The sequence below is a fragment of the Numida meleagris genome, chromosome 3 (assembly GCF_002078875.1).
Source record: "Numida meleagris isolate 19003 breed g44 Domestic line chromosome 3, NumMel1.0, whole genome shotgun sequence".
Taxonomy (NCBI): domain Eukaryota; kingdom Metazoa; phylum Chordata; class Aves; order Galliformes; family Numididae; genus Numida; species Numida meleagris.
In genome coordinates this window covers 58,908,313-58,936,252 of record NC_034411.1, presented here as the reverse complement: position 1 = coordinate 58,936,252, position 27,940 = coordinate 58,908,313, and the positions used below count along the sequence as shown (strand labels likewise).

General features: G+C 42.6%; 2 protein-coding genes across 24 annotated transcripts in view; one reads left to right on the top strand and one right to left on the bottom strand.

Moving 5' to 3' along the window:
* RNF146 (ring finger protein 146) lies at nucleotides 17-10,588 on the top strand. 9 transcript variants are annotated; one of them, XM_021391063.1, is made up of 4 exons: nucleotides 464-618; nucleotides 5,082-5,249; nucleotides 6,399-6,493; nucleotides 8,836-10,588. In XM_021391063.1, the coding sequence occupies exon 4, from the start codon at nucleotides 8,837-8,839 to the stop codon at nucleotides 9,887-9,889; it is 1,053 nt and encodes a 350-aa protein (XP_021246738.1). In that variant the 5' UTR covers nucleotides 464-618; nucleotides 5,082-5,249; nucleotides 6,399-6,493; nucleotide 8,836; the 3' UTR covers nucleotides 9,890-10,588. The 9 variants fall into 9 exon arrangements, with proteins under 9 accessions (XP_021246735.1, XP_021246738.1, XP_021246731.1 ...); XM_021391058.1 differs by lacking the exons at nucleotides 464-618; nucleotides 6,399-6,493 and adding exons at nucleotides 840-1,112; nucleotides 1,717-1,800; XM_021391060.1 differs by lacking the exons at nucleotides 464-618; nucleotides 6,399-6,493 and adding an exon at nucleotides 17-133.
* Nucleotides 16,806-27,940, bottom strand: part of ECHDC1 (ethylmalonyl-CoA decarboxylase 1) — a 38,116-nt gene continuing 26,981 nt past the window's right edge. For 11 of the 15 annotated variants that reach the window (XM_021390847.1, XM_021390849.1, XM_021390848.1 and 8 more), the window contains one exon: nucleotides 17,076-17,481. In XM_021390847.1, coding sequence (XP_021246522.1) covers nucleotides 17,076-17,481 — 406 coding nt within the window. Of the gene's footprint in view, nucleotides 17,482-21,944; nucleotides 22,117-24,213; nucleotides 24,274-27,940 lie in introns of all 15 variants that reach the window. The other 4 variants (XM_021390842.1, XM_021390856.1, XM_021390852.1 and 1 more) reach the window with 3 other exon arrangements.

Below are 27,940 nucleotides of genomic sequence, written 5' to 3'. Positions count from 1 at the left end.
GCTAATACACGTTAAGGAAGCCACCGCTGGACCACGGGGGATGTGCTGGTGCCAAAGGAGCTAGCACAGAAAGATGCGCACACAACACGAGCTCGGACTGAGATAGAAGCCGACAACGAGGGCTGATGTTAGTGTAGGTACCGTCCTTCGGTTACCAGCTTCGGCACAACCTGATATTGCCTTTAACCATCTCTTCACGGAGCGTAAAATGAAACAGTGCGTTCACTACTGCATTCTCTCAGTCGATCTGAACTGCCAGGCTCTGGAACACAGGCGCGGATTTATTTATTATTAAGAACACTTTTCCAGGGCTATTTCTTTTCACGTGATCTCCGTTCGATGGCCGCGGGACATCGAACCCCCAGAAGCAGCGGCGGTGGGAGCGTCCGCTCCCGCCCCGTCGCCATGGCGGCAGCACGAGGGCGGGGCGTGGCGGCGCGGCGCCATGGCGTCAGCCGAGCGCGCTCCCCCAGCGGCGGAGCCGGTTGTGGCTCCTCCCGCTCCGCGGCGTCACGGTGGCGCGGCCTCCCCCGCTCTGCTTCGCGCGTGACGTCGGCGCGTCCCGCGGAGGCGGCGGCAGGTGGCGGCGGAGCGGCGCGAGCCGGCCCGGCCCGGCGGGTGAGTACCCGGGAGGGAGGCGGCCAGAGGCCGCTCTGACAGCGGCCGCCCGGGATCGGGGCCGAGCCGGGACGGGAGCCGAGGCCTGTCCGGGCGGTAGACACCGGCCCCAAACAAAAGGCCGGCGGGGGGAGCGGGCCTGCCGCGGCCCTGCGCCCTGCGGCGGTGGAGGAGGAGGAGCGGTGGGTGCCGCCTATGGGTCCCCGCTGGTCGCTAGGGCCCACGTCCCGCGGCGCCGCCGTTCGCCGCCGAGGGAGGAGGCGGTGGCTGTGCGGGATCGCGTAGGGCCGCGGCCTGGGCCCGGCGGCGCGGCCGATCTCGGCTGCTGCCCGCCCGGTGTCGGCGTCGGAGCTGCGCAGCCGGAGGGGAGCGGGGGACGCCGCCGAGCACAACAGGAAGCGCGCGAGGAGCAGCCGGCGGTGCCGTCAGATGCTTTTGTTTCCCTGCGGCTGACGGTCCGGGCTCGAGGTTTTTAATTGCATCCGTCGAGAGTGGTAAAGTGGGACGGGAAAATAGGTCCTGCGCTTGGTGCCGTGTGTATTGTCACCGCTGACAAATTGTTGCGAAATGCTCCGTAAATGCGAGACTTTCATGCGAACCGCTGTGGATGTCCGCTTTCCGCATCTGTAGAAACCCCAATCAAAGTGTCTTATTTCCGTCTTCGCACAACTTTTCTGCGATATGAAGTAGAAATAGGGCAGAGCTTGTTGCTGGGAGCGCAGTGTGCAGTGTACAGGGGGTAATTACAGGGAAGAATAGGGAGCGGAGCTTTAAAGCGTTCTGTAACATTTGTAGCGCTGAAGGTACGGCGCTGCCGCGTTGTTAGCTGCTGCCTCTGGGCAGTGGGTTGCTTAAAAATAGGCCTTAAAGTGCCTCTAAAAGCCCAGCGCCAAAAGTGATCGCTTCTGGTAGTGCCGAAGGCACGGTTAATCTGAATATTGATTTGGTCATTTTGAGTGAATCTTAAATATTTGATGTTTGTGAAAACTTGCTTTGTAGTCCTGTGTGGTTAACCTTGTGGCTTCTTTCCAAGCGAATCAAAGTACCAATTGTTTAAATGGCTGAGCGAAAGTTTTGTTCTTCTTGTTTCCTCCAAAGTCCACAACATCAATGCAGATGTAATGGAATTGTCATTTACCCAGAGAGATGGAGCTGCGGGACTTTTGGAGGCTGTTGAATAAGGTTTGGAAAGCTCTTGGAGTTGCCGGGGAAAAATCTTTATTGGAATTGTTGATTTTTTTTGTCTCCTTCTGTGCACGTGAATCAAGTCTTTATGTGCAGCAATGTTCCTGTGCTTAATTTCTTTCTCAGAAACACTGATAGCATCAGATGAACCCATTTTTGTTTTCCCACAGTTATTTTGTCACTGTCCTCCCATTTGAGTGCGAAACTGAGGCTTTCCCCACTTAAATAAAATGAAACAGGATGCGGGCTCCCAGTTATAGCACGAAAGAAGAAACTCATTTTGAATAAATATGTAGCAGTTCAGTACCAAAATGGTCGCCTGTTCTGCCCTTGACTATTTTTCTGTGACTGGGTTCCAAACCAATATATGAGCTTTTTTAAGTTAAAGCGTAGTAATGCTGTATAAGGAGTGACAGGGGATTTGAAACCTTATCACATCAGTAATTTCTGAAAGTATTCTAAGTTTAAGAGAGAGAGAGAGAGGAGACAGTGCGGTTATTTACCTGCTGTCCAATGCTTGGTGGTGGTTTAAAAAACACCTGTTAGGTTCTATACCTTTAGCTGATATTATACTGATGATAATAGGCCTCCAGATGGGAGAGCGATTTTTTTTTTTTAATTGTTATTTTTTTCTCTCTTTTATCAAACAAAACACCACCAGTGCAAAAAATCACCACCATCCTTCCTTCCTTTCCCAGTATTTGGCTCATTCTGTCTTGTAGGGAGAGTTCTGGGATCCTTTTTCCCTTCTTTCTACCTTTCCCCATCCTGCCTCCTCAGTAACTGAAGTGTACGTTAGGGAGCTTGATGGAAACAGTCAACTATCGTATCACGGAAGAATGTTTACCTTTTATCATTTCTTTCATAGTGCTGCACCTGTTCAATTTTCAGCCTCTGGAGAGACAGAGAATGAATTTGTGGTAACTGTTGTAAAGTGGTCTGCATGGTTGTTGCAGAATTTGTGAGATCACCTTTCATTTGAGGCAAGGTTTAAGTGATAGCCTTCAGCAAGTGAGAAGCTGGCTTTAGCTGAACTTACCAATGGTGTGTTTTTTTTTTTTTTTCTAAAAAGCTAAACTTTATTTACAGAGATTTGCTAGGGCTGTAAGTAACAAACACTGCACCTGTATTTAGGGTTTGGATTCTTAATTATTTAAGCTTCTGGCAATTTGTTTATTGTTGCTATTTTTCCTATCTCCAAAGTAGTAGAAAAGTGAAAAAATTGTCCTGGCTATGATAGGCTGCTGGGAATTTGATGGGCAGCAGCTGACTGATCTGACAAGAGATGGCGTCATTCCATCTTGGCCCAGTAAAAGCTTGACGTTTTATCAAAGATCTTGCACCATGTTTGGATGACGGGTATGCTGGGAGGGCCACCGCTTCAGCATCCTAACATGGTGTGGAAGAAGCTGGCCCAAGGTCCCCCAGCAGGTGTCCTGACAGCTTTCCAAGGAAACAAGGAGCAGTTAACGCTGGCTGAGCCGTGGTGTGGGACCAGTTATTGTCCGGCTGGTGATGCCAAGTTCAAATTCCCGTTCCTGGTCGGTGGAATTGTCCTTCATCTGTTGCGGGCTGAATGTTTCCAAGTGGGTGTGCAATAGGACTTATGGGCTTGGTGACTGTGCAGGAGGAAGGGACGCTCGCAGGCTGCCACAGATAGCGTAACTCCTCATACTAGATGCTCTTCTAGCGTAGGAAGTTAATTGCTAAGTATAGAACACGGCTCTCAGCCGCTTTACTTCAAAGGAGCAGGAGTCCAGGTAGGGGTGTGTGTGTAACCACAAGTGTCTTTTATCCCGTTCAGTAAAATTTCCAGGACTGGCTTATTAAATAACAACGTAATGAAGCGTGGAGGTTACCTGAAGTCAGTATCTGAACTAGTTCTTTTTAATAGCTGTGCAGCAGTTATGAAGTAGCTGTGCCGTAATCCTGTAATTATGCCCTAATTGGATTCTTCTAGGTATAATTACATACGTTAAGTATGTGCATGCATTTTTTCCCCCCAAGAAATCTGTCAGAAATGACCCAATCTCCTTCATCCGTCTCCACATAACATTTGGTCTCACAATGCACCGCCTCTAATAGTGGATTGCAAGAGGTAATAGATAAAAGGCTTCGAGTGAAGCCCACAGATGTACCATAGAAAGCCAGCCCTAAGATGAAGGACTGAACGCCACATTCACAGCACTGAGCTTGTTGCAGCTGTCTCTTTGATCATAGCACACACCATATCTTGTCTGAGCGGATTAGTAGAGCCAGAATTTTAATGTGATTGCAGCTCTCCAGATTGATCTGTAAAGAAATGATGAGGGGAGATCCATCTCCCTTTTGAAAAGGTGCTAGGACAAATGGATAGGCACGTTAATTTTTGCATTTTTTTCCTTAGGAACGATCTCTAAAAATAGCTGCATTGAATGCCATGTGGAGCTCAGCTGTAAAGAAAATAACCTTTGAGTTATGTGTCTTAGACAGAAGTCATTTGAACATTTCATTCTGATGTTATTAATGCTAAGTGTTCAATCGTTTGATAGACTGTGGCACAGACGACTGTAATAATACAAAGTGCTCCATGTTCTTTCAGAGACTTATTGCTCCTCCATTTTTTCTCTAGTCTGTACGTAAGTCTGATATGCACTGTATTTATGCTGAAATGATTCTTTCCTTGAGCAAATGTTATAAGGAAAGCCCTAAGCAACAGACTGCTTGAATTGTGGAGAAGGCCTAGGGAAGGTCCCATGTTCACACACAGTTTTTCTCCTCAAACATCTGCCTGTTGAGAGACAAGATACAAGACTAGATAGATAGTCCTTTGGGATAATGTGATATGAAGTGTTTTTTCTGCATGTGGATTTAGGGAGCTATTGTTACACTTTAAATTCTCAGAATACAAGAAGTCATATACTAGAGGCTAAATTTGCATTAACGTAGCATACTCCTAACTTTGATCTCGTTTCTCCTTTTGTGTACATAGTTACGTTATGGAAATGAGGCATTGACTTAGTATAGCTAAAGATAATTGCCTTTTGTAATACCTCAGGAAAAGATAACTTGCATAAATTAAGACATCAAAATAATTGATGTCAAACTGTGGGCCAAAATTGATAATTGCAAAAAATAAGACGAAGTCCGATGGTAATTTCTGTACACTGAAAATAGCCTTTGTCAGGTAAATGAAAGGTTAAGTAATTTCATTTCTGTAACAGGACCCTGGTGTTGTATTTTGCTTGCTCATACCTCTGTACAACACTGTTGTAACGATGATACTGTTTGCTTTCCAGTAGTGTGCAGAGAAGCTGAAACACAGTAGTGTACCATTGGGCAGGACAAGTCAGGAATGAGCCAGCCTTTGGAAGGAGGATCTGCCATCCTAGCTGGAGACATCTGAAGAGAGGACATCAGGACATCTTAGTCCTGTGACATGCTCCAGTAGGAATTACTCAGAAAAAGTAAGCTGCTGTTGTTTTGTTAATGGGCTTATATGTGCCAGCTCCTTGATGGACTGCTTCGTTGCAGTTAGAATTTGACCTGGAGTCTGAAAAATTACTCCGTTTTGGGGTGGTTTTATGGGAATTTCCTTTGTCTTCTGACAGAGTCTCAGTAGGCCAGGGGAATTTTCATATCGCTCTTATGCTTTACCTTGTCCATAGCAGTGTATTTTATGTGTTGCTGAAGGCACCCTAAGCTTTCCCAGGGAAATGTAGGTTGAAATATTAATTTAAATTAAAATAATAATAGAGGTGAGAGGAGAGAATGTGAGATCTGGCAAGACTGTAAACCAGCTCCTTCCCAGTTGGCTTTGGGCTGTATTTATGTTAAAATGTAGTGTTCAAATGCTTGTTGCTTTTTTTTGTTTGTTTTTAAATACCTGAACTGCTTATCAAAGCACTGCAAATAATTTTATTTTTAGGAAGTGTCACTGAGCTTGATTTAATTTATTCAAGAATGTAACTTTCTCTGTTAGCCAAAATGATTAAACTAACCCAACCTTCAAAAAAGCAGAATTTTAGTATTTGAAAACCATTTTAATCTGAAGCCTTTTTTGGTTAAGTCTTGTTCTAAAGTATTACTGTTAATTTCAGGGAAAATATTCTGTACTCAGTTTTGTTTAGTTATTAATACCACAAAGCTGGAATGAAAGTGCTTCTATAGTCATAACTTAGCAGAACAGCAGCCCTAGATGTTTTTCCTCCTTCCAAAAGGGCTACCTGTTCGATAGAAAACTACATATATGCCATCACTCTAGCTTATAAGCCAACTGTGAACTAGGTCTGATACTTAAAAAATTAAACAGTAAAGGATTAATTAGGTACTTTCTTCAGAAACGAAAAGGGAGACGGTCTCAGCTTAGCTGATCTAAATCTTCAAATGCATAATTGTCCTGCATTCTGAGCACATGCAACTGCAGTTGTGCTTATCTTTTATTAAGAGTTTATGTTGCTGGGTAGTGAGTGCTTGGTTAGAGATAAAGGGTTATTTTTCCAGCTGTATTAATTTTACACACAAATTGTTTTCTTTCAAGTCATTAAAAATCACTGAAGACTTTCAAGATAAGACATTTATCCTTTCTTTACGTTCATGTGCTGTGTTGCATTAAGGTTTTGATCTGTTAAGGAATCAAAGAACCCCCAAATTAATAGGTGCCCGGTTGAACAGAGTTCGAGTGCTACAGACTTGTGCTTGCAGAGAACAGGTGAGAACCCTCACTGCTTTTAGTTTACTCTTGAGTTAGCTCATGATGCCAGAATTTGATTTGTCAAAATAAACTAATTTTTAATCCCAGCAGTCTGCAAGTTCTTAATCGTGATACACAGGTTATATAGTATTGGTTGTTTCTCTTTTATCATCAGCTTGTAAAATGTATTTAGGGGAAGGAAGCCTTTTGTAAAACTGTAGCATGGGAACAAAAAGCTGCTGTGCCTTTTTTCCACAGTAGTATGTTATTATGGGAACATTTGAAAATTCAGATCCTTTTTCCTCAGCCGTGGTTGGCACAAATTAATCAATACATGGGTTTCTCTTTCTGCTCTTTTGTTGTGAGATACTGATCAAATTGTTTCCATGGGTGCTCTGAAATCTGAATAGCTTTTCTTCCTTCCTTTTTCTAATAAGTTTCTCATAATAAAAAAATAATTTTGGTGTTAAGTTCTGTTCCCAGATATAACCTGAAACGTGTGAGGCTGCCAGAAAGCAACTTGTTCACAACACTGCCAGCATAGATCTTGCGCTTAGATATGTACTGTACAGTAAAGACAATTACCAGGTGATAATGCTTGTGTCTGCATCTGGTAAGATGCTTGAAGAACTAGTACACAGATTAGGGTTTAATCTCAGAAAAATTTAGATACAAAACTGAAATATAGATGGATACAATTATGTGCTACTTCAGGAAAAATCTGAGCTGTAGAGCTTTTAAAAATGGTTTGATTAAAATAATTGGATTAGAGAAAGAGATTGGCCTTCTGAGAGGAAATTACAGTGATAGAAGGAAACAGAATACAGAGACACATTTTAAGTAAATAGCACTTATATATGTTTCTGTATCTATAATTTTTTTAATATCCCAGTGTATATTTGGATGAAGCAGCAGAAGCTTTTACAGTTAACACTGGAGATTTTCTCCTGAGGTAATGTGTTTTGCTATAAATATGTCTAACACTGGAAGGGGCTGTCCAGGCAGACTGTGATACAACTGTCCTTGCAGATTTCAAAAAAAAACGAATCTGGACAAAGCCGTGACTGATGAGATCTAGTATTGTTGGTTAGGTCATGTGGAGCAGAAAATGGGACTGCATCACCTCTGATGGTTCCTTTCGACCCACCTTTCTGTGATAATTTTGGATTAACTATTTTCAGTTGTTTTTACTGAAAGGCTGTCTTGTTGAATATGAGCCCTGTTCTGCCAAGTTCCTTGGAGACTTACAATGGAAAAGGCACCTTTTCAGGCCCCATCTCCCAAAGCCTATTCTCCTCCCTCATTTGATATTTGGTGTTTTGTTTTGATTGAAAATAAATAAGAATAAAAAGGGAAAATTACCACGAACTGGTCTGTAAAAGATGGCCATGGCTAAAACATCTTTGAGCAGGTATTTGCATGTCAAAGCTAGAGTATTTCGCCTACTGAAATCCTACAAAATGCCAGAGCAGCACAGTTATGCATTCTTTGGTCTTACTCTCGCTTTTCATACAGTTGGTTAGAAAAATCATCTTTAATGACAGAAGTAAGGCGTGGCCAGAGAAGGGAGAGGCAATGACTTCACAAACTAATCAGATTCTGGCTGTGTGTTTCATCTCCTGTAATATGGTACCCCTTCTGCTGGGCTGGAACAATTCCTTTTGAGGTACATCAGTGAGTTCACCTGCTTTTTAGGAAAAGGAAAGCCAAGATGTCTTTTGAAAAAGCCCCTTCAGTTTTTAAATCCAGTTATTCCTGTAGCCCTGTGGCTGCTACAAGCCTGTCTGAGGAATGGTACACTGGGGTGTATGGTGATTAACAAATGGTGGAAACACAGTCTGGTGCTGCTGCCAACTCCGTTATGTACTATGAGAACCTAGTCTGAAGTACTGTTCTGTTAATCCCCTAATCAAACTGATGAACGGCAGTACTGTGAAAATAGATGGTTCTGTGGTTAGGCTACCCCTTGGGAAAAGAATAGCTTCTTTAGATTTTCTGAGGATGCTCCAAAATAACTGGCTGGCTGGACGTTTTGTAGTACCTTTAGTCTGCATGAAGTTCATCAGTCAGTACCGCTTCAAGAAGAGGACGGAGGAAATTCCAAAGCTTGGCATGGTATTTCATTAAAAATGAAGCAGAAAATTAAAGGTTAGTGATTAGCAAAAGAAATTCTCCCAAAATTCAGCTTAGTCTGTTGATTGCGGAAACAGGATCTTAACCTGTCAGTTTCTTTAGAAATTGAGCTTCATAAATGATACCTTAATCTAAAGCAAACATCTCATTATGCGGACAGCAAGGTAAAGGTACTAGTTCAGGCTGACACAATAAACTGACTTAAACCTCTCTTTGATCTTCTGCAGGATGGCTGGCTGTGGTGAAATAGATCATTCGATCAACATGCTTCCCACAAATAGGAAGACAAATGAGTCGTGTGCTAACGCTGCACCTTCCCTGACAGTCCCTGAATGTGCTATCTGTCTGCAGACATGTGTCCATCCAGTAAGCCTGCCTTGTAAACATGTGTTCTGCTACCTATGTGTCAAGGGAGCTTCTTGGCTTGGGAAACGTTGTGCGCTCTGCCGGCAGGAGATCCCGGAGGATTTTCTTGACAAGCCAACCCTTTTATCACCAGAAGAACTCAAAGCAGCAAGCAGAGGCAATGGAGAATATGCTTGGTACTATGAAGGGAGAAATGGTTGGTGGCAGTATGATGAACGTACCAGCAGAGAGCTGGAAGATGCCTTTTCCAAGGGTAAAAAGAGCACTGAAATGCTAATTGCTGGGTTTTTATACGTAGCAGATCTTGAAAACATGGTTCAGTATAGGAGAAATGAGCATGGACGGCGCAGAAAAATAAAACGGGACATAATAGATATACCAAAGAAGGGAGTGGCTGGGCTTAGGTTGGACTGTGACACTAACAGTGTCAACCTGGCACGAGAGAGCTCTGCTGATGGTGCCGACAGCACACTGACTGGGGGGGCTGCAGCTGTACAGCCGCTGGTGCCTGTTTCTGCTAGGCCCCTGCCCTCACTGGATGGTCAGCTCATGAGTCCTTCGACACCCTCTCCTGATGCAAGCACTTCCCTGGAGAACTCTTTTGCCCACTTACAAATAAATGGAGACAGTATGGCTGAAAGGAGTCATAGGGGAGAGGGAGAGGAGGACCACGAATCATCATCTTCTGGTAGGGTGCCAGCCCCTGACACCTCTGTGGAGGAGACCGATTCAGATGCTAGCAGCGATAGCGAGGATGTGTCTGCTCCCCTCGAGCAACACGCATCCTCTGCCCAGCAGAGACACTCAAATGCAAACGCAAACCAGTCTGGAGCGGATAGACCAGTGGCAGGGGGAGGGGTGGCAGGTGTAAGATCGAGGAGGCCAGATGGACAGTGCACAGTCACTGAAGTTTAAATCTGGAGCATTGCGATTTAAAAACTCAGTCTCCTATCTGTATATTTTCTGTCCACATTGGCATTGCACTCAAATCTAGCAGTGTGTTTGGTGGGAGGGTGGGGTGAAGGGAAGAAACAGATTTGGCCTAACTTAAGTCTTTTAACATGTCTTAGCTGGAAGACTAACTGTAAGAAACTGGGTTGTCCTGTTAACGGGTTGAAAGCTGCTTAGCAATACCCAGTTTTCTTGAAAATGTCTTGTGTTTATTTTGTAGCATTTTCCCCTTGAAGATATTCTGTCCCTTTTTGGCCAATGTATACCTACTGTACAACTTGAATTGTCTTCATTATCTGATTGTTGCATTAAGTGTCTTACTACTTTCTGCATGGATTGATGTATGAAAAGAACACTAAAGCAATGTGGGAGCAGACAAGATGTTGGGTGTGAGCAGGATGCTTAATTTAAATGTGAGAAAAATAGATGTGAGTTTGGAGTTAAAATGTGTTTTTATTAGACAAAGAGCAAGCATTTACCTTCCTTCAATGGAAATGTAAAAATGCTGTTAACTTTTGTTGCAAATTCTTACCTTCATGGCATTTTCATTGGCTTTGCCATCTAGTCCTTGTAGTTCTGTTTTTGAGGTCTTTCTTGATCTGTCTCGTTTTTGTTACGGAATTTATAATTTAATAAAACTACATTTTATCAGTAACCATCTTAGATATGTCTCCAATTTAATTGAACTTAATTGGAGGAACTTTAAAGAAAACTATCTTAAACCAGCTTCCTCTGCTTGCCAAAAGTGAGGATCACTTTTGAGTGGCATCTTTAAGTTCTTAAGTTCCTGACTGTAATTCTACCAGAATACTGCCTAGGAGTATGTCTGTCTAATGAAAAATCAGAAGTAATAGCCTTACTGCTTATACAGGCTTTACACTTCTCATCTGAAGGGCTGATCAATTCACTTCACTGTTGTGGGCAAAAGTATCACACACTCTTATTAGCAGCAGAAGTGTTGAAATAAAAGAGCAAAAATAATCATACTTGACCTTAAAGTATGGAAGACACGTTAAGGACTAGATTGCTATTCTCTGTTCTTCATAGCAAAGCTTCATAGCTGCAGAGATCAGGTAACTGGGGACTTGTATTTGAAATACATTCTCATTTTTTTCAAAACAAGAAATATTTGTTCTGTGGGCTCAGCCTTTAAAATAAAGCTCATGAAACCCTAGTTCTTAGCGCACGTGTCTCTGAATAGAAAGGGCTGATACCTGATTCTTAAGTATTTCCAACCGTCAAACAAAAAGGTGCTGAAGGTATACAGTCATTTTAAGAGAATTGAATGGGCTGGTTTTTAAGAATGGTAGGTTTACATTTCTAAAACATTCTTACAGTAACAAAGGCTGACATGCATTTTCCTGGGCAAAGCTGTGCCTGTTTCTGATTTCTCTGCCCACAGGTGAGACACGAGTCAGTGAACAAAGGAAACTGCACAGGAGCCTGAGCTAGATGCAAGAATATTTCTTGCTTTCTCAGCTAGGAAGGGGTACTCTTTGTCACAGATTTTCACCTTCCAGTTCCATAATGAACTAAGTAACGTGACCTTTGGAAGGAAAGAGTTTGGAGTCTGTTTCTTTCACTTGTTAGCTGTCACCTTTCTTTCTGTTTTGAGTTAGCATACACTAGCTCTTATCAAAGTCTAACTTTGTGCTGTAAAATACTCAGGAAGAATGCTTCCAGTATTTGCATGTGTAGTGATCGGAAAGATCAACATGATGGAAAAGGTGTTACAAAAGAGGTGGAAGGACCGGCATGATAGAAGGGTGCTACTAAGGAAGGGAAGGAGATCACTCACCCGTATCAGAAGATTCTGGGTTCGCAGGGAAAAGCTTCCACCTAGGAGGGATCTCCAGAAAGAGAGCCTTCCTCAGTGGCAGTCAGCCCTTAAATGAGGCCTATGAGGGGCCAGGGGCCTATGAGCCAGGCTTACAGTCACACAGGTGAATTGCTTTCACCTGCGCTCCCAGGGTTGACCAGAACCTTTCCTCCAGGTGCTCAATCAGAGGTTCAGGCTATGACTCAGCAGTTCCCATACAACATGCATTTCACTTAGCGTGAGGCTATGCACTGTTAAAGCAAGACGCAAAGTACAGGACCTGCTATATGCTTAATGTGAGGAGTTTCAGTACAAAAAATATATATACAATGAATTTTATCTGCGATTATCCACTGGGGTTTTTGACCAAAGCAGAAGCAGACTTCTGTTCAGGCCAAACACCCATCATGCTGCTTTTGGCTCCCCAGGGTTGACTGCAGCTGTGAATTACTAAAATTTAAGTAAGGCTGCTGGGAGCTTAACAGCTAATCATCAGAGTGGCAAAGGCTCTCCCCAGATCATGCTAGGAAGAAGTAGCAACCAGTAATTCCCACCTTATATTTAAACCATTGCCTTCAGTAGGAAACTTATTCCGTATCTATTTTAGCCAAGTTACAGCCACAATGAACATATTTTTCTTTAATGAAGCAGGTGTTCACCAAGAACACCTAGCTTACCTGGACTGTTCTTCTGTAAGTATATTCCTGCCAAAGGCAGGGTAGCAGCAAACATGGGGAAGTATTAGTATTGCTAGAAGTGATCCCCACTGTGACAGTATTCAAGCTTTCAACACATGGCTAAGAATCCGTACACCTTAAGTACTCAGATTGTCCCGATATACACAGGAAAGAAATAAGACAGGCATTTTGCAATGGAATACAAAACCTTGTTTGCTGAGGAGGGAGCTGGCAAACCAGCCCCTAGAAAACACAAAAGCTAGCACTCCTTTTAATTAGGAGACCAGGAGGATCCATTCTGAACATAGGTTTCAAATTCATTTTGTGCATTTAGCACTTATTCAGTTTTAGAACATTTCTAAAGGAGAATAAAAAAAAGAAGCTTGTAGTCTTTAATAATTTAAAGAAAATATAAATGCCTATTAGCTGCTGGTTACAGGTATTTGGCACTTTAGGATGACAAGCAAGCGCTCTGAAATTGACCACTTAGATTTCAAATTGCTAAAATGGGATTCCATTTAATCTCAGTCTGGAGCCCTCATGATAGCACTCACAGTAATTTAGTTGGGCTGGTTTTCATAAGGGCTGTACTTATTTTCTTTAAATGAAGAAGAAAAATACAGTATTAGGCTGCGCACAAAATCTTCGATCAAAACAAAGACCTATAATTATGAAAATCTCCTACAGTAATGTTTGGTATATTTGTGATTCCAACAGAGAGAGCAAAATGAGTTTCTGTAACCTTTTCTGAAAGTGGCTTATCTGTTCCTAGCACTAGTTAATTACTTGTCCTGTTCTTAGAAACAAATGCTAAGGATTGCTAGAGGAATGCATTTGCTGAAATGAGAAGCTCCATGTCTACTAATCAAACTGGAAGGAGGGCTCCTGTAGATGTACATACCGAGTTTCACTTACTGACAGCACAGGTCTAGTTCAAACCATATACATAGAACATTCAGCATTTCTGCTGCAATTTCCTACCTTTTTATCACTCCACTCACAGAATATACTAATGGGTCTTACAGCCTGACACCTGGATAGCTAATACAAATGGTCTTTCTTAGGTTCTAAGTAATATTCACAGCCATTTAAAGAAAACCATAATCACAGTATTAGCAATGGCAAATTTATTGTTGCTGCTAGCAGAGACCTACTTACTTGCCATAGAAAGCACATATTTTTTTTGACTGACAATGTGAAGTGCTGTTGCTTCACAAAGTTGAGTAGGGCTTGGGGGAACATGGACTGAAGCATGCTTTGAAGGTACAGAGATAAGGGCAATCTGGAATCCTTCAGGAAACTTGAGGACCTTCATGAAAACACATCAGCTTCATTACCAAGCAATCAAGCATTCCCTTACTACATTAAAGCATCTTTATTTCCTAAGTCATGGGGTTGAAACCCTTTATGGTATACGAAAGCATCCAGCAGCACAGGGCTAACAAACATGAAGCTGCTAGATAAAAAGGGAAGGAGAGGAAGCACATAATAGACAGTGTCCTCTCCCTACGTTCCTGTTCCCATCTCTTCTCAAACTCGGAAGTAAAAATTACAAACATTATTTTTGGGATAGAGGTGTGAAATCTTCCTCCGAAAGTAGCATACTGTGTGAAGGCAGAAAGGAGGGATCAAACAGGGCAAAGTTACTTCTCTTCTGCAAACTGCCAGCTCAAAACACATCCCTTTCTTCAGCGTATCTTTTGTTTTGGTTACTTCAGGCTATATACACTCCCCACTGTGAAAGCCATATAATAAAACACTCAGCAGAACATAGCATATACTCAAAAGCTACAGAATCTTAGCAGGCCACCTGGGCCTAATTCCCATCACTGATCTGTCCCAGGATCCCCAAATCTACATGCAGTTACCTTGCCATCTCAAGCACTGTAATCCTGCCACACTGTGAAAATCATAACTGGATTTCCATACAAGGAATCACTTCCTTTTCTTAAGTAACTTTGGACTATGCATGTTATTTACACTTGGTCAGAGCAAGAATGCATGTCAATGCCAAATAGTCCAGAGTTTCCTCCTTAACATGCTCCCCTTGGGTACATGGGTCCCAGGCCCAGCTCCCATCATTGCCAGACAGAGACAAGTGCTTTCTAATCACCCATACAGGAAATTCTCAGTTAGGGATATGCCTGTACTTTCCTCCCTGGAGGCATCCAAGGCCAGGCTGGATGTGGCTCTGGGCAGCCCAGTCTAGTGGTTGGTGACCCTGCACTCAGCAGGGGGGTTGAAACCAGATGATCTTGGAGGTCGTTTTCAACCCAGGCCATTCTATGATTCTGTGATTCTGCTGTGACACATGTTGCATTCTAAATGAAGAATCATCGGCCAAAGCAGGGACTGTCTCAGTTTCTAAAGGGAAAACTCTCCCTGCTGAATTTAGTTATTCACACAGTCACTAGCATGGTGTAAGAACAGGAGACAGTTGATATAGTTGCCTTTAACCAGTTTCAGATCACCCAAGAAAGATAACAGTCACAATCCTGTAATGAAGAAGGAATAGCTTACCCCCTTCCAAAGATCAGGGCTCCCTGGAAACTCCTAAAGGAGGTAATCTCCAAGTAGAGATGCTTCCCTTGCGGCTGCCAGCCCTTAAATGAGGTTAGGGAGGGGTAGACCCTGGGTTCGCTCCTTCTGGTTGCACTGGTGAATTGCTTCCACCTGTGCTCCCAGGGCTGGCTATGTCCCTTCAGCAGGTGCCCAATCACTAGTTCAGGGCATGACCTAATGGTTCCCATAGAATCATAGAATGGCCTGGGTTGAAAAGGACCTCAAAAATCATCAAGTCTCAACCCCCCTGCTAAGTGCAGGGCCGCCAACCACTAGACCAGGCTGCCCAGAGCCACGTCCAGCCTGGCCTTGAATGCCTCCAGGGACGGGGCATCCACAACCTCCCTGGGCAACCTGTTCCAGTGCGTCACCACCCTCTGTGTGAAAAACTTCCTCCTAATATCTAACCTAAATCTCCCCTGTCTCAACTTAAAACCATTCCCCCTTGTCCTATCGCTATCTACCCTCACAAACAATCATTCCCCCTCCTGTTTATACGCTCCCTTCAAGTATTGGAAGGCCACAATGAGGTCTCCCTGGAGCCTTCTCTTCTCCAAGCTAAACAAGCCCAGTTCCCTCAACCTTTCCTCATAGGAGAGATGCTCCAGCCCTCTGATCATCTTGGTGGCCCTCCTCTGCACTCGTTCCAAGAGCTCCACGTCCTTCTTGTGCTGGGGGCCCCAGGCCTGGACACAGTACTCCAGATGGGGCCTCACAAGAGCCGAGTAGATGGGGACCAGCATCTCCCTCTCCCTCCTGACCACTCCTCTTTTAATGCAGCCCAGAACACAGTTGGCCTTCCGGGCTGCCAGCGCACACTGCTGGCTCATGTCCAGCTTCTTGTCCACCAGGACCCCCCAAGTCCTTCTCCTCAGGGCTGCTCTCAAGCAGTTCTTCCCCCAGTCTGTATAAATGCCTGGGATTGCCCCGGCCCAAGTGCAGCACCTTGCATTTGGCATTGTTGAACCTCATTAGGTTCTCATGGGCCCACTTGTCCAGCCTGTCCAGGTCCCTCTGGATGGCTTCCCTTCCTTCCAATGTATCGACTGCACCGCTCAGCTTGGTGTCATCTGCAAACTTGCTGAGAGTACACTCGATTCCATCATCTATGTCATTGTCATCCCATACACATCCCATACACATGGAGATTGAGTTCCAAGTGGTCTGGTCTTTCATAGCCCAAACATGCACTACTAGTAAAAGGAAGACAAGTCTTTCCAGACAAGTCTCCCATAAATGACGAAGTATTGAGACCATCCGGTCAAAAAAAAAAATCTTATCTGGGAGAATTATACACCACGGTCTTCTAAAATTTCAAGTAGATTCTAAGGGAATAATTACATTCACCAAAGTGAAGAATTCAAAGTGAAGCTGCTGACCTCACTGGTCAGCTGCTTTGCATGTGCCCAGCAGCACAGACCCAGGCTGTGGCAATGCACAGAGACATATTTTGGTAGCTGGTCTCCAAAGTTGCGAGCAGACACCTAAATGCACTTAAAGATCCGGATCCATGACAGCAAACAAGGGCTACAAGCTCTTCAGTGAGTTAGAACTATTGCTGTAAAAATCACCACTAAAAAGTAACACATCCTTGTATACTTTCTGAGCGATTATACCACAAACTGACTGAAGATGAAAAAACTATACTCTCACCGGTTATCATACCTTCAAAGTTGCCTTAGGGCACTGGCCATATGTCAGGGAATTCAGCTTTTATAGCTTTGGGCACACCTGTTCCATAAAGAAACCTCTCATCTCTCACGCAATTCATTTCCATACCAGTTAGAAAAACAAAATTACTCCAAAGAAAATAATCTTCAGCCTCATTCCAAAATAATTATATTCTATTCTAAACACAGTATTTACCTTTACATACGTATTTCACTAATCTCCATTCAGTGGGTGATTAGAACAGTAAAGAATCTTCTGGGGATTACTCTGTGGTTGCACACCAAATATGTCTGCCAGACGTGAACGACTGGAATGTTAAGAACTTGTTCCTTTAAACTGGCATTAAATGATTCAATCTAATGTCTGCTTTGGTGAAAGCTTCTTGTGTAAAATATCAAGAATATTTATTATGTATTGACCATCATTTATGCTTTTGCCTTCTAGCCAGTGCCTCCAAATTGGCAGGCCCACCCCACACAGTTCCAAAAACATCCCTCTCTGTCCTTAAGGCAGCTTCCAGTGGCAGCTCTCTTCCAGCTGTAACCACCTTTTTCACAGCCCGAATCACAATAGCTGGACCCTCTGTGTACTGACTCAGCCAGGCTTGAGCTTCTTCTAGTGATCCACTTTCATCTGAAGAAGACAAGGTCCCCTCTGACAGCCCGAGGCGCAGCGCTCTTTCAGGGTCCACCTGGTCAGCCCCACTCAGCAGCTGGAGAGCAGCTCTACTGCCAACGATTCGCACCAGCCTGGCAGCTCCTCCCCAGCCTGGCACCAGGCCCATGTGCTTATGGACAAATCGAATCTCACTGCCTGGCGTCATCAACCTGTCAATGAAAAACAGACATTCAGAGGTCAGTCTGGCCAGTGACTTCAGTTTTCAGCTCACTGGCATTCACTTTTCTATTTCCTCCCTTCTGCTTCCAAATGATAATGCCGTCTGACAGTTTGCTAATTACAGCCAGAGCTGTAAAATCTTAATTTTTACATCAGTGGTGCTTCATTACATTTGTTGTTGTTGTTGTTGTTCTTCTAATGTAGGGAGTCCACCTGAGTTTGATTTTCTAACTACTCAATGCAGTAAGGGAGGTCAGGATGGATGTTCTATTTATGCCTCACAATGCATAACAGAATTCTGCTTATGCCTTACAGTGTGTAATAGAATTGCTCCTCTCCAGGAGACAGAGTCACATTCCTGTTTTCAGCTACTTCACATCTTTGCTTTGTTTCCACAGTCTGTCACCTTTCCTGTTTAAGAATTCACCCCAGGGTTGATTAAGCTCTCTCCCTGGAGGAGCTCTCCTGCAGTGGATGGTACTCTCTGCACGGCCTTCACACTGACACATTGGGTTAGTGGAAAAAGCCTCTCAAAATAGAAACATAAAGGACAGATGTACAGAAGCAGGCCAGTACTTCTCATTCCTAAGATGTGGTTCTGTGGCATGGTTGCTTGCTGCTACTTTTAACACAAGGGTTGTGAATCATACCTGTGAGGCAGATTAAATTCCATCCAAGCACTAATTGGCTTTCTGAAGATAAATCATGTAATAAGACCTACACATGAGTCTGTTTCCTAACAGTGCAGTTTTCTGTAATGAAAATACCAAGGTAAACAGCTTTAAAAAGGGAAAGAAAAAAGGAAATCTTCTTTAAAAGTGGAACAACTACTGGAAACTCACTGTTCCCAAATCTGCTTAGTTATTATTAATTGTGAGTTTGTTTGGTTGCTTTTTTTTCTTAATGAGAGCACTATCAGCATTCACGATTTATTACAAAGCACCAGGGCTGAAGAGCTTACAACACTTTATCCCACCCCCAATACAATGTACAAAGGCAACAGCTGACATGCCAGATTGCACGAAAGCCATTTTGTGGAGATAGTGGAGGAAGGTTATATGACAAAAAGAAGAGAACAGTGTTGCAGGGGAAGAACGGCTTTTAGCTAACATGAGCAAGTGCTTCCCAAATACAGCAAATCCCAGGGAGTTCAGGTCTCTCCTCTTCAAATTCTCCAAGTATTCTAAAATTCCTTTCTTGCTTGGTGCAGCTTTGCAATTTGCTGACACCCAATGTCCCACTGGGAAAGCAATAATGAAAACATTATTAAGGGCTTAGTTCTAGCTACACCGAGCAATGTGAAGCATTAAAAAAAAGAAGTGGCCATACACAGCGAGTCACATGATGCTAGACAATCCGTAGGCAGCCTCATATCACAGCCACAATGGATCAGTAAGATGGTGCCATGTTTGTTGAATCTGAGATTGTCTAGGCACTTGGGTTCGGGCCTTAGGGACAGACATGTCAGTGAATACACTGTAGGAAAGTGCGTGGATTCATCTGGTAAGTTCTGTCAACACAGTTGGAAGTTCACACAAAAAGTCAAGTTTTACATTAGAAGTATAGCCAATCCCTCAGTACCATCAAGAGAAAAAGAATTTATTGCGTGGGAAAGAATATGTGACCCTGCTCAGTTGTCACCTTCTTCAGAGAAAATGGAACCAAACGAGTTGAAAGGAAAATGAGTTGTCCGGCTGCAAGTTCCAGACTCGCACAGGGATTCACCTCTCCATATAATGCACCTTTCAACAAACTCCTCAGAGAACACTAAGTGGTCAACAGAAGGTGTAAATGTAGTCTCTGGCTGCCTTCAAACTTAAGAAGGGTGTCAGTGGTTTTTCTGGCTTTTCAACTATGAATCCTCTCCTAAGCTATGCCACTACTTTTAGAAACCGCCCATCACACTCTGTTTAGTTACTCTGCACAATTCCAATCCTGCTCGGGGAAGCAAAGGAGACTTGTACACAGATTTTGCACATTCCAAAAGGCAAAGATTGCTGCTAAGCTAGCCTGGAACCAGCCTCAAAACGTCACCAGCTGCAGCCTTGCATAAGTATTTCCCTTTTTATTTTATGAAAGGAGTTGAGTCTATCTTCTGAAACATGACAGATCTGATCTAACGTTAGACGAATTTATGTAACAAAAAGTATATCAAACACTACTAAACACAAAGCTGCAGACATCAAAAAACAGAAGACAGAAGCACCATTCTATTCTTGAGCTGTTTATAGCTTATTCATCTATTACTGGCCCTGTCTGAAACACAACAGGAGATGAATACAAAATGAGTCTCTGATGTGACTTGGTTTGCCTGTATTTGTCTTCCAGGTCAAGAGAATTAAAATCTGGGTCTCCTATATCCCAGGGGAAGGTCGAAGGCTCCTGGACACATGCCTTCCCTGTCCTAAGAAAAATGAAAATCTATTGCATGACAATACTGAAAAAACATTTATCAAACATGATTTGTATACAATGTAACTGAAGGACTTCAGATGCAGAGAAACATCCTTCAGAGCAGTGAAATCCCTGCATCTTAAAACACCAAAGAAAAGTTAAGGTAAGAGAAGCACCAAAGAGCAGCATAAACCTTCCCTAAGAACATTATAATTCCATTTTACAAACACTACAGCACCTCTAGGAAGAGAGCACAGCTACCAGGGGCCGCATCCAATTTGGGGTTTGTCACCTGAAGCAAATGAGCTGCAACAAATGTTCCTGCTGTGTATTTTAAAGTATTCTCAGATCCACTAAATGTTACAAACCCTCCATCCTTGATAGGATTCCTTCACTGACATCTTGTTGTGGCCACAAACTGTCACATTGCATCACTGAGAATGCATGTGAGAAGAACTCCATGTTTGCCACTACCAAGGCAGCCAAATGAGCCCCATCCTTGAGCAGGCACGCTTGCTTCCTTAAAGGCAGCACTCCTTTTGAGCTAAGAGTGATGCTTCCTGCACTAATGCACCTTCCAGCTACTTGAAGCTAGAGCATACACAATGAAGGCTGAAAGTGTAATGCAAACATAAATATATTATCTAAGTTTTTCAAATCTGCTTTTTATAGCACTTCTGTTGTTACTGAACTGTTCCAATAGGTATAATCAGCTCCTTGGGTAGAATACAGACTGTTTTACAGTCTGTGCTGGCCCTCGTTTCCTCATTTACTGAACTTCTTGGGTTTGAATTAAATTCAGCATTCTGACAAAGCAAAGGCACTGATGACAAATACCACACTATGCATTTTACAAGTTTCTGCCACTATGCTTCTGAATGCCATGATGGAAAAAAAGGATGCCTAAAATGTTAAACATGCTGTCAGCAATCTGGATTTCTTTCCCACCCCTGCTTGATTCTCGGTGTCACATAAGGACACAGATCCTTACTTCCAGTCCTCTCCTATGATCTGGCCTGACACTGACACATCAAGGAGGGAGGCAGCCAGTATCACACAGGGCTGCAGCACCTGGTTCTCAGCTACAGTTGTCCTGGAGAAGGCAGCCAGAACTGCAGGAGCTGACTTTCAACTCTCCCACAAATACTTTGGCCTCCCACCACTTGCTCTCAGAACTTCAGCCAACACAAATAATAGGCCTTTGGGTCATATAGGTTCTCTGACCGAATGTGCTAGCTAACTTCTTCCACACATTTTGGTAACTCTGTGTAATAACTCTCTAAGTTTTGGTAAATATATAACGTGATTGTTTGTTTCTACAAAGTACTGACTAAAAACAGAGTCAAAGGCCTTAGGATGCTCAGTACTCTGTGAAACCAGCAAGAATGCAGTACTGACATCAAAAGCTTTCAGACAACAATCCAAACCACGTGCACAAGTATTTTAAGCACAGAAAGACATTAAAGAAAAAAAAAATCAGGAAAATTGTAACAGAAAGAAGGTAATCAAGGAATCACTGAACAGGAATCAAGGCAATCACTGAACTTGTGTTTTAACCAGCAAACAACAGAAGCACAAAGTTGATACGCAATTCAGCAACATTCCCGATGTCTGTATTTTTTCTAACATGTTGATCAATATGCCGTCAGCTTAATCAACTCTTGTTAAATTAAGAAACAACTGTGCAATGCTGACAGGTCGCCAAAGAAGCTTTTTAAAAGAAACACTGCTGGGAAGCGTAAGTTCTAGAATTTGTTAGAGGTCAGACATTACATTGCCTGTGGATGGTGTTAATCACGCAAATGGAAACTGTTTTGCCAGATGGGCATTAAAACTTGAGGACCTTGCCTGCAAGGGATAAAAGCTCATGAGTCATTAGTTCACAATTTTGTACCTTTGCTTGGTGAGTACCACCAGGACCATCAGCAGATGCAGCAGCTCTTAAATCTACACTGAGCTATAAGTGAGCTTGAAAGCCCTGAGTCCATTGGCCACTTCTTCCCTTATTCTACTGCAGCTTCCCATCACTCAAAATATAATCCCTGTCCCATCATCTCACCTGCACATTGTGCCTCATAGTCTCACTCCACCTTCCTTACACTTCTTCATCATCTCAAGTGGCACAGGAGATCCCAGTGTTGATGGTGGGTCCTTGCAGCATGTGTCTGTGACTCAGGCAGCAGACATTTAGACCAGTAACATCCATATTCTGACTTCCTTCCCCTTCTCCTCTTGAAGATGCATGCAAAACCCACCAAAAAAAAAAAAAAGAAAAAGAAAAAAGAGCACTGCTCTTAGTGCGCAAAATGCTGCTAAAGATGTGCAATAGATAGGGTGCTTTTAGCCAACTAAGGGTTTTTTTTTTTGAGCAATAAGTAAAAATAAAGTAAGGGAGAACCGTGACTATTGAATTTATAGCATCAGAGTAAGAAATAAACTACCAGTTCCTCTATCTGTGTAACAAAAGCCCTGATTTGGGAACACAAGTCTCTTACTTCAGCTTGGTTCCTCACACCACATAAATCAAGTATTATCTTCCAGACAGCACACTACTTCTCTGGCTTTGCAAAGAAAATAGCTTTGAAGTAGACGACTGAAAAACACAACTTCAGATGAGGTAAAAGCGGGCAGGTGGATGCCACCATATGTTTCTTTCAGGAGGAAAAAGCACTGCCATGGGTCCCTACAGTGCAGTACAAACTACAGGATCTGAGTAGATGGAATCTCCCATACTGTCCATCTTGGCACATTAGAACTAGAGTCCATCTGTGCCTGAGGAGATGCAAGTGTGCAAAAGGGCCTTCAGCCAACAACAGAACAAAGCTTTTACTATAGCCACAAAAGGGCCAAGCAAACCTACAATCAGTGCAGCTGGCCTGAAACTTGGGCAAGGCTACCACAGAAGCAGTCAACCACTGCTACCACTGCATGCTACCTTGAATGGTTCACGTAGCAGCACGTAACTGCGGTTTGTGCCTTCTCCCCATTTTCTTTAGCAGGGGGATGGCCCTGCAAGTGATCTCACGCTCAATCAACTTCTGATATCTGCATGTCAAATCTCAGGGTCAGAACAATATTCCAGATACCACATACCTTCCTAGCTGACGTATCTAAACTCTGCCCTCCCCACCATGGACGTACAGAAGTTAACGCATGCAAGAAACTGCAGAATGTTCTTAGCATTAGGACACTACAAAGTCAAATTCTGAAGGCCTTGTATACAAAAGTTCTGTGGCAGTTTGCCATAAAACTCATGCCTACCTCCTCCAGAATCTTTTAACAACAAAAGCAATTTCTGAGTATACTCTTGAAAATAAGGCTTGAATATGAACCACTGCCTTCACATCTTCGCAAAGCTACACAAAGCCTGATATAACAGTACTTACTAAAGTGAAGGCTCAGTTCATGCCAATGGAGACCTAACTTGGAAATTTAATACACTGCAATTAAATTGTAATATTGTATTCTATTAGTGACAACCTGTCTTGAATAAGTATTTAGTCTCTCAAAATATTCTTAGGACTATAAATCTTATTAGAAAGGCTAGGAATACTTTTATCAGTTTCATTTTTAATGAAAAAACCCACCTAGTTTTAGCTTTGTTCCATATTCTTACACATAAGCTTTCCACGGTTATTATAGAAATGGTTGGACTTGATGATCTTAGAGGTCTTTTCCAACCAGAACTATTCCATGATTCTATGAAATGCACACTAAAACAGCAGTCAAATTAACAAGTCATTTTCGCAATCAAAAATGCATCCTGAAGTAGCAAGGTACTGCAGGAAGAATGTTCTGCAGAAGAAATATGCAGTATAATACTAAAACAATTTAGGTAGCCAGCAAAGCTGATGATGAGTAGTTTCCTGTCCTTATTTCAGCTTTCCTGACAGATGCTGTTAAAATTAAACCCTCAAGAATAAGACTATCTCCTCCAAAAAGCGAGCGAGAGTAATTAATCCATCTCTGCCTATATAGTGCAGGGTCTCTTTATCACTACACCCCCAAACAATTATCCAGGTACTCTGTAAAGGGATTATCTACATAAAACAGCTAAAGATTTTTCTGAAATTCAGCTACACCCACAATCACCAAGAAAACATCCAACTTCTCTGAAAATACTAATAAATGGATTCATCCTGAGAATAGTTAGTCATAATTTCATCTGTCCTTCAGTTTCACTTAATCAGACAGGCTTTCAAGGGATCAAAAGGCCCCCATTATAAACTTAATGAATGACTCGTTGCTAATTATATTTAGCAGATTTTTCAAACTAACAATGCAATCAGTCAGCCATAATTGCTCGGTGCTCTTCCAGCACAACTTACTAGTATTAATTCTCCCTGGTCCTCTCCCATATCTTGTCTCACAGAGAGCCTCTCATGTTTCTGTCCAACACAGAGAAAGAATATAACAATTAAAAGCATCACAGCAATAGCTGCTTCAGAGCAGTGGTAACATGAAGCAAGACTTCCAAAGTGAAAATACTGTAAAACTGACAAAACAACGGAATTAGCCATGACAGTCCATGCAGACTGACATCATGAAAACAAACTCTCATATCTTTGCTCTTTCTGAAAATTCTTTTGTCATAAATATACTCTTGACAGATACCTAAATGGTAACCGCTAGAGAACATAAAAATAAAGAGAAAATGGTTTGAAAGAGTTTGGAGAAATCATTTCCCTTGTGCATGTACAATGGCAAAATGTTAGTCTGCAATCCCAAATTTCACTAAGGTCACAGGACACCGTGCACATGAATCATCTCTCCTGCTCATAAACATTAACCTGTACTCTTCACTACAGGAATGCAATGGAAAGATATAGATCCAGTCAGTCCTCTCAAATCCTTTCAGGGATTAAAAAAGCCACAAACACATCTTCTTTACTTGAGATTTAAATACATTAAAATTACATTCAAGAACCAAAATAAAAAAAATTCTCCCAAGTACAGACAGTGCTAGGTATTTTCTAAAACTCAGTGTCAAAGGAGTAGGTTTAAGGCCAGCATAACAAATCCCACCAGCACAAGAGCTCACTTTTCTTACAGCTCTTTTCAAACTGCCTTACAGATGATACAGAATGTTATTTATAGTTCCTGAATTACTCTGTAACACTCTTAGTGTACCCACTTTCCCCTGCTCAATGTTCACATAAAGGAGCCCAAGAGAAAACATCTCATATCTCCCTAGCATGCGTTGCCTTTAACTTTGTTGCTGTCCTCCAGTCAGATTTTTCCAATGCATCTTCCAGAACCCTAAGAATTAGGGTCAAAACCTGGACCCAGAAATAGACTCCTAGTTACAGATGTGTTATCTTGAGCCAGAGCTAACACTTCTGAGTCAGCTAGGGAACCTGAGTCCACTTCCCAGAGCTGATGGACTTTACAATGAGAAGCACGTTTATGGGGAAACTTAACCATTTCTAACCATGACCCTATCATGCTTTCTCACATCAACTCAGAGTCAAGTAAGATGTGGAAAAGATAATAACATCTGTACGGGAACCATTAGGTCACAGCCTGAACCAGCGACTGAGCACCTGGCGAAGGGGCACAGCCAGCCCGGGGGGCAAAGGAGCAAGCAATTCACCTGTGTGACCAGAAGGAGCAGACCATGGGTCTACCCCTCCCTAACCTCATTTAAGGGCTGGCAGCTGCAAAGGAAGCATTTCTACCTGGAGATTGCCTCCTTTGGAGTGTTAGCAAGCCCTGATCCTCAGAAAGGGGTAAGCAATTTTTTCTTTATTACTGGATTGCGACCACTACCCTTCTTGAGTTTAAAGCAACTGTATCTGCTGCTGCCTATCCTTACAACGTTGTATTTTCATCTAAATGTAGAGATTTACTTGGTATATGATAAAATTCCGAAAAGTGGAGTTGTGGGTCAAAAAAAGGAAGGCACAGTATCAAAAGAAGAGCTAGAGGCAACAAAAAATTCAAGCAGAGATGGAATACAGAGACAATGAAGTTGAAAATGCTGAATAGGCAGAAGCCATTTCAGGAGGAATATGGTTTCCAAGAATAAAGAGTTTGAGGTAAGGATAATTCCACCGTCTGTTGCCCAAACTTTGAGGCACTCAATGGAAGGTGGGCTCCAAAAAGAACAAAGCCAACTTAAAGACATTACTAATTTCAAAGGAAGAAGCACAAAAATAATACTATTACTAGGAAAAGATCCACTGAATAACAGGATTTAAACCAGACTAAAACCAGTCCAGAACATGACTGCATAAGAATGACTGGAACACGGAAGAAGTTTTATTTCTGAAACAGTTCCCTGATCAGAGGTGAGTGGGTAAAACAGAGCCAGAAAGACCGTCAATTTGAGAGAGATTACGGAAGAAAAAAATAAATCAGCCTCATCAAGGAAGGGTAGGTAGGGCCACCTAAAAGTCTTCTGCAGGTGATGCTCATTGTAATACTTGCCGCAATCCATACTGATGGCTCTTCCAATCACCTTCTGAACCAGAGTCTCCCAAAAGTCAGCTAAGGATGAAGGTTCACCTAGCAGTTGTGGATTAAGGGTTTTAGATGTGGTTTTTTTTTTCGTAACCTCAGGCTGACACTTTCTTGCCTGTGGCTTCACAGAGAAAAGAGAAAAGTGTGCTATAAAAAAATTATATTTGATCTAAAAGGTATAAATGAAGCTGAATATTGGAAATTACAGAGACTTTCATTCTGTAACAGGAACAAAAAATCAAATTAGATGACAGATCACAGCACAAGAAATAGGCACCCAAAAAAGCATGACTGATTAAAACTCCACAAGCAGCAGGAAAGGAAGCTAAAAAGAGATTTTTTCTTCTTTTTTCCCCGTCATTTTTCAAAAAACTGTCAGGACGGAAAATTATTTGACCTAACTTCAAAGGAATCAATCTATTTTCCAGGCTTGGAAGTGGTTCCCACACCCCAGAAGTGCTGGGGCACAAGCAGAGGGCTGGCCAGGCTGCTCAGCTCTAGAGCAGCAGGTCATGCTGACTACCACCACATGCTACATGCAGACATTGTGTGGCCCTGTTACAGGTTACAATGTGATGGAAAAGTTCTATGAGATGTGGAACTAGCCCCTCATCCTCATTCTCATGCCTGAGCATTCAAGGTAGCTCAGAAGACCAAGAAAGCAGCAGGAGACTTTGAAAAGTTTTAAGAAAGCGTGCAAGGCTCACAGCATGTTGTAAAAGCACATGGAAGAGACAAAATAAAATAGCTATAGATATAAAATAGCTATAAGATAGCTATACCAGGGGCTGTAACTCCACTGAAGTGTGCTGTATGAACTCTGATAACCTACCACAAATCACCAGAACCACAACGTGGGACTGAAGCCCCACTATACAAAATTGGTGCTTGGGTTGCTTTTTCCCTCCCTGCAGCTGTACTATAGCTGTATAGTATATACTGTGGGTTCCACTGCATTCTCCCTCCCTTGTTTTAAGTACTGATGCCTCTCCTACTAAGACTCTCCTCCTCTTCTAATTCCCAGATATGACTTACTTCTGTTGCCCTGGAGTCAGCTCAGAGGGTCCTAGCCACACTTACACTGCAGCCTCCATTATCACACAATTATTTCCAGAGTAGTTTCCATCTTGACACAGGCCTTTAGTCTTGCTCATGAAGCAGGTTTCAGCTATTCTTCACAGGCTGCCAAAACCTCAAAACACGAGTGAAAGCCAAAACAAGGCTCACAAGAATTACTCATGCTAGAAACCTAAAATGTTACATGAATCTTGTCTTCTGAAAAAGTATCGAGAGCTGTTTGGATTTCATTCAAATAAAGGCTTTCAACAGCAGATATGCCTTTTTGACTGGAGAAAAAAATTCTATTAGAAAAGATCCACAGTAATATTTCACAAGATCTTTTCAATGAGAAACAGCCATTTATAGGCAACATTTCTTTTCAGCATATTAATAACCTATATTAATAACCTCAGTTTCCCAAACTGTTATTTCTGTCATACATGTTTATCAAGACCAATGAAAGCCAAACAAAATTCTCCTGGACCAAACTCAAAAGCTTCTTAAAGCAGGAACATTTCAGGGGCATGTTCTTTA